This window comes from Rhinolophus sinicus, linkage group LG04 (genome assembly GCF_036562045.2).
Source record: "Rhinolophus sinicus isolate RSC01 linkage group LG04, ASM3656204v1, whole genome shotgun sequence".
NCBI lineage: Eukaryota > Metazoa > Chordata > Mammalia > Chiroptera > Rhinolophidae > Rhinolophus > Rhinolophus sinicus.
This window is the reverse complement of record NC_133754.1, coordinates 85,087,699-85,100,724: the sequence shown is the minus strand read 5'-3', so window position 1 is coordinate 85,100,724 and position 13,026 is coordinate 85,087,699. Positions and strand designations below refer to the sequence as shown.

The 13,026-nt window shown below is 37.0% G+C and overlaps 1 protein-coding gene across 3 annotated transcripts in view; it reads right to left on the bottom strand.

Moving 5' to 3' along the window:
* The window catches only part of NEK5 (NIMA related kinase 5), a 78,195-nt gene that overhangs the window by 61,175 nt on the left and 3,994 nt on the right, over positions 1–13,026 (bottom strand). For 2 of the 3 annotated variants that reach the window (XM_074329904.1, XM_074329905.1), the window contains exons 2-3: positions 12,191–12,329; positions 2,523–2,619 (exon numbers count right to left, since the gene is read on the bottom strand). In XM_074329904.1, coding sequence (XP_074186005.1) covers positions 2,523–2,619; positions 12,191–12,307 — 214 coding nt within the window. In that variant the 5' untranslated portion in view covers positions 12,308–12,329. Of the gene's footprint in view, positions 1–2,522; positions 2,620–12,190; positions 12,330–13,026 lie in introns of those variants that run through there. The other variant, XM_074329906.1, reaches the window with a different exon arrangement.

Sequence of the window (13,026 nt, the reverse complement as noted above, 5' to 3'; positions counted from 1 at the left end):
TATGCAATTAAGAATATTCAGTACTCTAATCAACGGACTCATATGTGCTCTTGCCTCCTCTCTTTGCAGTGGCTGTTCCTCTTGCCAAGAAAGCTCTTCTCCAGACATTAGCATGACTCTTCAAGTCTTTGTTCAAATGTCACCTTCACAATAAGGCCCATACTGACCACCCTATTTAAAATTGTTCTCTCCACTCCTGCCTCACCCTATTTTATTTTCCCACAGCACTTATCTCCTTCTAACAGAGTGTCTAGATTATATTTATTATGCTTATATTTATTGTCTGTTTTTCCCCACCCTCCCCCCTAAAAACATAAACTCCACTGTTGTAACAGGTAGGTTCTTAGATGGCCCTAGTGCACACACATTGTGTAATTTCTCCTTGAGTGAAGGCAGAACCTATAAAAATGATGGGCTATCACTGCCAGGATTATGTTATGTTAGCAAAGGGAATTTTGCTGATATAATAAAAGTTACCAATCAGCTGATTTTGAGTTAAGAAAGAAGGAGATTATCGAGGTGGACCTGATTTAATCACAGGAGCCGTTAAAATTGGGGCTAGAGGTCAGAGACAGAGGAAGTAAGAGATTCCAAGCAGGACAGAGCCTCTTAAAGGGCCACATGACAGGGGAGAGAAGTTGGCCTCTAGAAGCAGAGAACCACCCCCGACTTAAGAGCGAGCAAGAAAGTGGACACCTCAGTCCTACAATAGCAAGTAAATGAATTCTGCCAACAACGTGAATAACCGTGGAAGAGAATTACTATGAGCCCCAGCTGACATATTGACTTCAATTGTGTGAGACCCTGAGCAGAGAATCCAGCTAAGCCAAGCCCAGACTTCTGACATATGTAGAGAAACCGGAAGATAAGTGGGTGTCGGTTAAGCCACTAACAATGCAGTCATTGTTATACAGTGACAGAAAACAACAGTGCAGGGATTTTTGCCTATTTTGTTCACTGAGGTATATTCCCAAGACCTAGAATATGCCTGGCATATAATAGGTACTTGATAAACACTTACTGAAGAAATTTAAGTGGAATTAATTTGGCCTCAGGAAAATCTCACCACATTCTCATTTTCGTATGCTGCTTCAAACCTGTAAATCTTCATACTCTCTATAGACAAACATTTAATGAACTAGAGCCGGGGTTCTGTTCAGAAATATGAGCGCTGTCTGAGGGTAAGCAAAGGCTTTATCTCCAATCCCCACTCGTCAGGTGCTGCAAGGACTCTGAGGCTTTCAGATAAGCTTGGTGTTTTAAGTCCCAACAATCTTCCAAGCAAATGAAAAGGCAACACAATAGCTCTAGTTTTTCTAAACACAGGGGTGCTCTACTTTATAAAAAGAAAAAAGCTGTCCTAAGAAAATTTAAGCTTACAATACAAACAAACTCAACGGAGGTTATTTACACTGTAAAAATGACCTCTAATTTTATAACAGTACCTAGGGTAAGCTGTCCTCAAATATCCATTTTGCATGGTATAAAGTTACACTCCAGTCTATTAAAGTGGTCCAATCCATGCACTCATTTAGCAAATAATGTATTGAACACCTACTATGTGCTAGATACTGCAAATCACGTGGTGAGCAAAATAATCCATTAAATTTACTATTTAAAAGGGAGAGAAACATTAAACCAATTCATAATTGTCCATATAAAGAGACATATGCACACAAGTACAAAGAGCTGGGCAAGATCAGTAAAGGGCACTATAATTTGAACTGTGATGTCAGAGAAGGCCTGAGGCGGAGGAGGAAGTAGCTAGACAGAGGGAGTCACAGTAACAGCCCAAAGGATGAGGAAAAGAAAGGTCATCGTATGGCATTATTGTTAGGAATCAATGATCAGGAATATAGACACTTTATTTCGTGGCTGCCCCTTGAACTTTTTGAGAATCCCATGCTCATGTGTACTGCTCGGCTCCCAGGAAGACCTCAGAAGTCCCCAAATTCTTTTAAATACCCAGTAGCTAAAGAGGGCTGCACACAGAGAATTATTTTGAATGCAGTGGTTTTCATTTGTAAGAAGCACAGTGCCCTGCACAGTGTGACAGCTCAAATAACAGTGTTTATTTATTTACTGATTTTTAGCCCCCGGTGGTGCTTAAAGATAGCGAGGTAACACTCCTGCTCCATGAACTACTTACCACCTATGAATGAGCGCCACAGAGCCGAGCGCTGGGATGGGGAATGCCCCATGGTGAACTGTGGGCCTATACAGCCCTGTCACAGCCTATAAACACCTGACAGACTAGCTATGTGTATATTGTCTGCCTCTTCCCGCTAGAATGCAAACTCCATGAAGACAGGAATTTTCGCCTGTTTTGCTCACTGCTCTATTCCTGGCACCTAGAACAATGCCTGGCATGTAGTAAGCATTTGAGAAATATTTGTTAAGTGAATGGATGGTTCCTGACCAATACTCTTTTCATGTTTGTTTGGATGGTTGGTTTTGTCATTTATAGAAGTCTACATGACTAAACTTTATTAAAATAATTTAAGAATGCTAGAAAGTCAAACCTTGAAATGAACTGAAGAAGGTTACAATGTTAGGGTGTTTCATCTTTGCCAGAAGAATGACTTCTTTCTTTGAAGCTTCTTTTTCTTGGATGGGCATCTAAATTATATTAAGAGACAGAATAGTCTGTAAAGATAACTTGCTTTAAGAACATGCTTTTTGCTCACTTCCATCTAAAACTCTCCAGAATTTCACTGGCTTTTAATGGCACTTCTTAAACCAATCTCTCGACATCAGAAAACGACATTTCTAGAATTAGCAAAGTGCATCATATATCTACTCAACAGTTTGTCAATGACAATCATAAACAAAAAAATAAATATTTCTGGTGAAGTTTTGCTGTATTAAAAGTTCACTTGGTCCCAGACAAGAAAAAGCTGAAGGAGTTAGTTCATCACCACTAAACCATATGACAAGGAATGTTAAAATCACTTCTTTAAGAAGAAGAACATAAATAAAAAATATGAATAAGAAAATACCGTAAAGAAAAAAATTCTCACTGACAAAGGCAAACATAATAAAAGCAGTGGATCAACTGACACTAAAGCTAGTACAAAGGTTCAAAGGCAAATGTAGGAAATCATTTACAACAGGAAATTAAAGGATATACACAAACATATAAATGCACAAAGGAAGTAAAAAAATAATGACAAAAACATAAACGTGGAGGGGTTGAGTAAAAATGGTAGTGATTCTAGAATGTGTTCAAACTTAAGTGACTATCAACTTAAAATAGACTGTTATAAACATAGCTTCTTCATATATATGAAGCACATGGTAACCACAAACCAAAAATTTACAAGAGATATACAAGAAATACATAAAAAGGAAACCAAACAAAATACTACAGAAAGTTATTGACATACAAGAGAACAAGAGAATAAGGAACAGAGAACTACAAAATCAATCAGAAAACAATTAATAAAATGGCAATACTTATACATCTATCAATAATTACTTTACATATAAATGGGTTAAATGTTCCAATCAAAAAATGAATGGAGGGGCCAGCCTGGTGGCTCAGGCAGTTGGAGCTCCGTGCTCCTAATGCCAAAGGCTGCTGGTTCGATTCCCACATGAGCCAGTGGGCTCTCAACCACAAGGTTGCCGGTTCAACTCCTGCAAGGGATGGTGGGCTGTGCCCCCTGCAATTAACAACGGCAACTGGACCTGGAGCTGAACTGCAACCTCCACAACTACTATTGAAAGGACAACTTGACTTGGAAAAAATTCTGGAAGTACACACTATTCCCCAATAAAGTCCTGTTCCTCTTCCCCAACAAAATCTTTAAAAAAACACACACACAAAGAAAACGAATGAATAAAGAAGTGGTATATATGAGGGATGCCAAAAAAATGTATACACATGACTCGTATTCATCTTTTGTTATCGGTATATATTGAGTATTACAATTTTAATAGTTTTTTTCCTTGCTTAAAATGTGTATACATTTTTTGGGCACCCTCTGTATATGCAATGGAATATTACTCAGCCATAAAAAAGAATGAAATCTCACCATTTGCAACAATATGGATGGACCTAGAGGGTATTATGCTAAATGCAATAAGTCAGACAGAGAAAGACAAATACCATATAATCTCACTTATACGTGGAATCTAAAAAAGAAAATAAACGAACAAAACAGAAACAAAGTCATAGATACAGAAAACAAACTCATGGTTGCCAGATGGGAAGAGGGTTGGGGGGCTGGCTGAAAAAGGTGAAGGGATAAGTAGAAATTGGCAGCTACAATATAGTCGCAGGGATGTAAAGTACAGCATAGGGAATATAGTCAATAATATTGTAATAACTATATATGGTGTCAGGTGGGAGCAAGACTGAGCCAAGGATCACTTTGTAAGTTATAGAAATGTCTAACCACTATGCTATACACCTGAAACTAATATAATATTGAATATCAACTGTAATTGAAAAAAACAATTAAGTTCAGTTGGGCTGATGATACTGTGTTAATTATTCAGGCATCTAAAGGAAAGTTATTTTATATTTATCTTTCTGTAGCAAAGGAATTCTTTATAAAAATGCAATGGCCCAGCAGGAATCACTGCCTAGAAGAAATAAAATCTAAAATATGAAAATGTGTCACATATCACATAAATCAGACCAGTAAAATTCTGTATTAAGATTACAGCATTTTTCATTTTCAAATAAAAATTCTCTTATGACTTCATGTACGAGGTCTGACAATTAAGTTCGTGAACTTGCTGCAACGATGCTGCTAACTTTTTTTGATATCAGAGGGATTATTCATTATGAATTCGTACCAATTGGACAAACAGCTAACCAAGTTTACTATTTGGAAGTGCTGAAAAGGCTGCGTGAAAAAGTTAGACGACCTGAACTTTTCACCAACAATTCATGGCTCTTGCATCACAATGCACCAGCTCACAGGGCACTGTCTGTGAGGGAGTTTTTAGCCAGTAAACAAATAACTGTATTGGAACACCCTCCCTACTCACCTGATCTGGCCCCCAATGACTTCTTTCTTTACTGAAGAGAAAGGAAATATTAAAAGGAAGACATTTGGATGACATTCAGGACATCAAGGGTAATATGAGTTCAGTTGTGACGGCCATTCCAGAAAAAGAGTTCCAAAATTGCTTTGAAGGGTGGACTAGGTGCTGGCATTGATGCATAGCTTCCCAAGGGGAGTGCTTTGAAGGTGACCATAGTGATATTCAGCAGTGAGGTATGTAGCACATTTTCCTAGGATGAGTTCGTGAACTTAATTGTCTGACCTCGTATATTTGCTGTATTTACTTATTATTCTATTTATCATCTATGGCCAGTACTTTTTTCAAACGTGTTGGTGTCAATGGCAGTGGCCACACTTCATTTCTACATTTCCTCCCTCCTTCTTGGCACTTTGCCAACTTACATTTCCACCCTGATTTCCAGCCCAGTTGCCCCACCTTTTTGGCCTCCATGGGTCACCTGTTCCTTTTCATGGCTCCTTCTGTAATGTTCTTCTTTACCACTGGCCCACACATAATGTTTGAGTCCCCAAATTCCTGATCCTCACTTAGAAATACAACTTTTTAAAAAAAATTAACGTTCTCAATTCCAGCTACGTGGCTTCCTAGCTATGCATCCAATAAGTTATTTAACCCTTCTAAGCTTCAATATCTTCTTCCCCAATTTAAATTGTATAGACAATACACAAGTTTCAAAACAAAAATTACTGAATTACTCCTACCCAACTGACAGATTTTGCTCCTTAAAAAAATTTTAACTACTATTTTTCATATAAACATTATAAACAAAATTAAAAGTAAACATAAGTTAGGTAAAAAAAAAATACTGGCAATATATTTGACAAAGATTTTGTATTTGTAATATATAAAGAATTCTGGCAATTAATAAGAATTAAAAATTAATTCTGGCAAACACCAATAGAAATATGGCAAAGTACATGAATAGAAAACTCGCAAAAAATAAAAGAAATGAAAATGGCTGATAAACAGGAAAAAAAATTCAACCTCACTCAGTAATTAAAGAATAAAAACTAAAACAACATTTGATGTAACATTTCATGTGTGAAATTGGAAAAGACAAAAAGAATGTTAATACCCATTGTAAGCCAGAAAGCAGCAAAATGGACACTCATATACTTCAGGTGTAAGTATGTAAACTGTAAAGTCTTTCTGGGAAGGCAATCTTACGGTATTAATAAGAAACTTTAAAATGCTCCTATTTTTGGCTTATTAATTCTTCTGGAAATTTATCCAAAGAAACCAATCAGCAATGTGCCCAAGGATTCTCATATAAAAGTCATAACTAAAGTGTCTTACCAGTTTTTTAAGGACTCTAAAAATACATTCTGTGATTTTAAAAAATATTTTAAGCCAGATAGAAGTGAATAAGGTAAAACGGAAACTTTCCCTTTTCTTCCCCACCCAGTCCATGCAGTCCTATTTTTAGGGATAATTGCTACTAATTGTTAAACCCTTTTTATTTAATGCATTTATAGGTAAATATATACATACATATATACTTATATAATATATATTATGCATATTATTTAACAAAAATGAATCATACTTTACATATATAGTGTTATTTAATCATAGCAAAAAAATCAAACATAATTATCTGAAGTAGAAAAAGAGTTACATACATTATGGTATTTTTAACCTGATGTTACACTACGCAGCCATTAAAAAAAGCACATTAAAAAAAGGGAGGCAATGTGTTACAGTAGAAAGAGCGAGGAAGAGTAAAGACATGCTGGTTTCTGTACCTCCTTGAGTAAATTACTTACCCTATTTGAGCTCAGCACTGTCACTTATACAATTAGAGTAATGAGGGCTACCTTTTAGGACTATTAGAAGGATAAAAGAAGTTGATATATGTAAAACACGTAGGATGGCATGACATATAATAGGCACCTAGTAAGTGGTAAAATTATCATTATTGTTATTGTGAACATTTAATATTACCATATGAGAATATTTCATTATATGAAAACTTTGAATGACAAGAGAAAATATTCACAATATACTGCAAAGTGTAAAAAGCTGCTATGAAAGAGTATATCCGGGCCAGCCCGGTGGCTCAGGCAGTTGGAGTTCCGTGCTCCTAACGCCGAAGGCTGCCAGTTCGATTCCTACATGGGCTTGTGGCCTCTCAACCACAAGGTTGCCGGTTCGATTCCTCCACTCCCACAAGGGATAGTGAGCAGAATCCCCTGCAACTAAGATTGAACACAGCACCTTGAGCTGAGCTGCTGCTGAGCTCCTGGATGGCTCTCTTGGTTGGATCGCGTCCTCTCAACGACAAGGCTGCCAGTTCGACTCCCACAAGGGATGGTGGGCTGCGCCCCCTGCTACTAACAACGGCAACTGGACCTAGAGCTGAGCTGTGCCCTCCACAACTAAGATTGAAAGGACAACTTGACTTGAAAAAAGCCCTGGAAGTACACACTGTTCCCCAATAAAGTCCTGTTCCCTTTCCCCAGTAAAATCTTAAAAAAAAAACTAAAAAAAAACCACAGAGTATATCCACCATGACACTAACCATTCTAGTAACTTACAAAGTACATTTATGCATTAAAAATAGCCTGGAGGAAATTCACCATGTTAATAGGTATTAAGAGAGAGGTTATAAATGATTTTTATTTTCCTCTAAATGGTCTTATTTTCCTCTTTGGTTCTTTTCAAAATTTCTAATGAAAATTTTTATTTTTATAATCTCAAGAAAACATATAACACTTTTTTGAGGCAAGAAATACAAGGGTATGCTTGTAATGGTAGCATGATGATATTTTCTATTAGCTTTTTGGTACCTGTAAAAAAATAAGCAATTTAAGTTCTGGGGTCTACAGTTTGCTGAGAGGTGTTGAAGAGATTAGAAGAAATGTAAATTTCTCAAGATAAAAAGTAATGAAAAACTACATTAGAGTAGAAAGGAAGAAAGAATAAATGTTGATACTGTTACACAGGTGTTGCTAGACAAACTTGATAACATAAAGAAATATAGAAAAGTGAGAATACCGAGGCCTAATATAACATTCTACTTACTTCTGGCATGCAGGCAAAGGTGGTTCGTGAGTAAAAAAGATGAAAAAATAATCCGTGCTGTACTAGAAAAATACAGTCAGTTTTTTATTATCTCCACTAAAGAATGGGAGAGATACTATGAAATGCATTAATATATAGTTTTACAAAGGATTTGTTAGATAAGACAAAGGTCTCAAGGTCTGGGCAGTTTTTACTAAATACAATTTTTGTCAAATGTTAAAATGTAGCACAGTATTTTGCAGATGCAGCTATAACCTGATGAGCTTGACCAAAACTATACTTTAGCCAACTGCCAAGAAGAAGTCACTATTTGGTAATCAATAAAAAAAAAAAATTAACCAAAAAAGCAACAACTAAGCCTCCTCTTCAGGAGACAGAGCTTTTGATGTGAAATCTCCTTTCCTTTACTTGCTTCCAGTAAACAAAACCACCTAAAGACAACCATGTCTCATTAGTGACTAGAACACCCCAAGCAGCAAACCCCTTGGGTTCAGTAACAGATTCACCTCCCAAATAGCTTTTTCTTTACTTAGAATTAAAATGGTTTTATATTGTACTTTCTAAGTGTGCACCAGCTTAACAATAGAGCTAGAGGTCCTGAAAGTATCTATTCATTGAATCATTTATCCAGTAAGAATTTATTGAACACCTGCTGATGCAAAGCATTATTAGGTGCTGTGTGAAGCATCAGGACAAATGAGACATGGATTCTGCCTGCATGGAACACACAATTTAAGAAGGGGGAGAAGGCACAAAACAAACAGCTAGAGTACATCAAAGTAGAAAGCAAGCAGTACCATTAACAGCAGCACCAATATGTGTAAAAGCTATGGAGTTTACAGAGAAAGTGAGATTAGTATTTAGAGTGGGAAGGCTCTGGAAGGTATCTGGAGCTCAGCCTTGAACAGGTGGGATTTTGATGGTTGAAGATGGGCAGGCAAAGACTTCTTGGAAGTAACAGCCCCATGGAAGAGCTCAGAAGCTAGAGCGCAAAGGATTTGTATGTGAAAAAACAGAAGGGTACATGAAGGGGAGGATGGAAATAGTATTTGGGAATAAATCAGAGAGGGTGTCAAAACTAATCTGAAGAGCAAAACAATATAAAAAGTACAAGGCAAAAATTACTAATAATCCCACATTCCACCTAGATAATAACAAGTACGTCTTTTTTTCTTGTATGTATATGAATGTATCTGTGGATATACACATACCTATATATATATAATGTACATACTTTTACAAAGATTCAATCACTCTACACATACTATTTTCTCAATTAGCAAAAGTTGTGGTATTTTCCATGTCAGTACTTCACCTACAACATGATTTCTAAGAGCCACTTAGATTTTCATAGATTACTTAACCAATCCCCTACTTTTGAACTTTCAAGTGTTCCTAACTGTCTGTACGAGTACATCTCTGGGTATTTCTCTGGAATAAGCTGTCAGAAGTAGAACTACTGGATCTTAAGATGTGTGCTCTTTTCCTTTTATTTCCCAAAACTAAGATAGCTTTTTCTGCTTATACAAATAATACAACTCATAATTTTAAAAACATAATGTATGCTCCATATTAAAATTTCTGACAATGAAGAATGACAGAGGTGAAATCCCACCACCCAGCAATAATCACTGTTAATATTACGTGTGTGTATAACATTAATCATATATATACACACACACACACACACACACACACTCACACACACACACAAACACACATAGCTTTTTGTGGCCTGATTTTTTTCATCTTTACAACATATTGTGGACCTTACTCCTTGTCAATAATAGACAGGGCATGGATCCTTCCAAGGTTTTGATACATTTTGATAAATTCCATTCAGGGTGGTGCCAATTTACCTTCCATCAGTATAGAAAGAGAGTGCCTGCTTTCCCCGACGTTCATATTCTTTTTAATCCTCCCCAATTATATAAGCAAAAAGTGATATTTATTGATTTATTTAATTAGTATACTAATGATTTTGAAATTTTTGTATGACTTCTTCAATTACGGGTTTGGGTTTTTGTTTTTATTGATTTATAAAAAGCTAGCACCCTTTAGTTGATACTAGCAAAAAATATTTTTGACACTTTGTCAATGTTCTTTCAATTTATTGTGGGTTTTTTTGTTGTTTTTTTGTACTTTTTTTGTCACACAGAAGTTTTATATCTTTATGTAGTCACACTGAGCCATGGTTTCCTTTATGACTTCGGTCTCAGTGAAGGTTTGGGGGCATAGCTGGAGCATTATCAAAATTGGGCTACATGAAAAGTAGGAGCCTTGAAAAAACTACTGAAGTGATCCAAGTGACTCAGGGCATCAACAAAAGGAATGAAACAAAATCAAGGAAGAGTCAACAGTATTTAGCAAGAAATTGGATGTGGAGAGAGAAAATATTCCAAGAAGACCCTAAGGTTTTGAGCCTGGATATCATAAAGACACTGACATCATTAACACTGGGCAGCACACAACAGGTGAAGTGCGTCTGCTTGGAAAGATGAGAAATTTCTGCTTTGTTTCAGGTACAACTGAGGTCCCTTCCAAGATGGCCCTCAATGATCCTTGCTCTGAATTCTTGAGGCACACAACACTCGTAAATGTTTATTGTTTCAGCCACTAAGTTTGGGGTAATATGTTACACAACAATAGATTACTAACAGAGATTACTTGAAGATATCAAGCGGGCAGTTAGGGTGTTGGAAGGTATCAGGGCTGGAGAGACAATTTTAAGAGTGATTTGCTTAAAGATTGAAGTGAGGTGATTTCACAATGTACAGAAAGAGATGAGCGCTAGCAAAGGACATGGAGAGGGTGAGGAGACAGAGGCCTGAGGAAGAGGCGTCAGGTAAACAAGAGAGTGAGCAGAATAATGTTGTGGAAGGAAGCTCTGATAGGTCACTAGAATAAGAGGACATTAGTAGAAGTGTGCCCCGGATTCATGAAAAGGGACCTACAGTGATAAATAAAGCATTCTTTTAGAAACTAATTATCTATACTTTGAGCTTTAATATAATGTGGGTTAGTCCCTTTTATTTTGCAATTTTTAAAAATGTGATAAAATAAATATAACATAAAATTTATAACATTTTAACCATTTTAAATGTACAATTCAGTGGCAAAAATACATTCACATTGTACAACTTGAACAATCCATTTTGCATGAAATTTTTTCTGCTACACTCATTTATAAATCCTCGAGAAGGCAACCAACAAAACTTGCCTTAAAACTAATTCTAACACACAATGGACATTATTGTCCCAATATATTCTGAGATGAACACATCACTAGAGTGGGTGACATAAACACTGACCAAGGGGAATTCAGCAAAAATGATTCCTTTTTAATGAAATACATTTAATTATTCTACAAAATCATTACACTAACAATAATAGATGGTTTTCCTCCATTCATTCAATAAATATTTTTGAGCACTGTTCTGCATGCTGAGGAAGATAGACAATAAACAAGTGAAGAATTAAGTTATGAAAGTAATTGCAGATCATTACAAATCCTAACAGAATATACCAGTAAACATTCATTTCCACAGTCACATTAGCCACATTTCAAGTGCTCCGTGGCTATATGTGACTAATGGCTACCTCTTAGACAACGAAAGGGAGGGAGGGAGGGAGGGAGGGAGGGAGGGAGGGAGGGAGGGAGGGAGGGAGGGAGGGAGGGAGAGAGAGAGAATAAACCATGTGGGGTGATAAGGAGTGCTTGAGGTTGGGGAGCTACCTGAGCTAGGATACTTGGGGAAGGCCCCCTCATGGAGCTGACCTAAATAAGAGGAGTCCTTCACAGGAACTGCACCACCCTAGGGCAAAACAGAGAAAAGAGTGGTAGAGGTGGGTGGTATTTCACAGGCCTTACAGGCCACCCTAAGGAGTGCAATAGAAGCCAGGATGATACGAATTCTTTTCTTTCCTTTTTATTCTTTTTTCCTTTCTTTTTTAAAAACAAGATAATTGGTTGTTGTTTGGACAATGGATTTATGAGGTTGAGTAAACAGTCAACTGTTTATACTTGTAAAAACCAAACAAAACAAAATGTGTTCCCTTTTCACACCGGATTAAAAGCCGGCTGCATATACCACTGATATGAACAGGAATGTGAACTGCTTCACTTTACCTTTGCAAAGTTGATCTCTTTTATAACACAGTGCTTGCTATCTGACTTCCCTTTGGCCAAGTATGCTTTCCCAAAGGCACCTTCCCCAATGACCTTAATCACATCATATTTATCCATGGTCTCCAATGCATGGAGGTTCCTGAAATAAGAGCAATGAAAATTTATTGCACACTTTTCATAAACGTTAACAAAATCAGACAATTGATCCCTAAAAGGTAAAAGAACTCATTTTACTAAAATTTTCCTTCCAGCCTCACCAAGACAAGTCAAGTCAAATAACTCTCCTTGTGGCCACAGGCAACAACCAAAGTGAGAGAGCCCCTCAGTGGGCTCCGAGATCAGACTTGGGTTGTAACACTATAGTTTTGGTACACTATAGTTTTGTGATTTTGGGGAACTCACTTAACTGCGCAAAACCTCACTTGGAAATAACAATACCTTTTTTTGCAAGTTGTTCTGAGAATTTAAGAGATTATACCCCGGCATCACCCCCTCTATAAAGCAGGAAGGTCCGTAATGCTTGTGTAGTTTTACAGTCCAGTTTTGCTCAGTGGTGAGGTACCGCCCCCTAGGGGACATTATGAAAATTGATGGAGTTTTTTTCTGTTCTCCCCAGAGATCGAGAGACACTGCGGCATTTAGAAGCGGTTGAGGCACCGGATACTAAGATTCCATGATGCAAGGGACAGTCCTGCACAATAAAGGATTATCACGCAGCCCTACAACTTTAGAAAGTCTCCCACACATTCATGTCCGTGGAAAAATCTGTTTATTATTATTTGCGGCTAGAATCCAGTTCTATTTTACATCGAAATAAATTTTTGCAGTTTTAATTA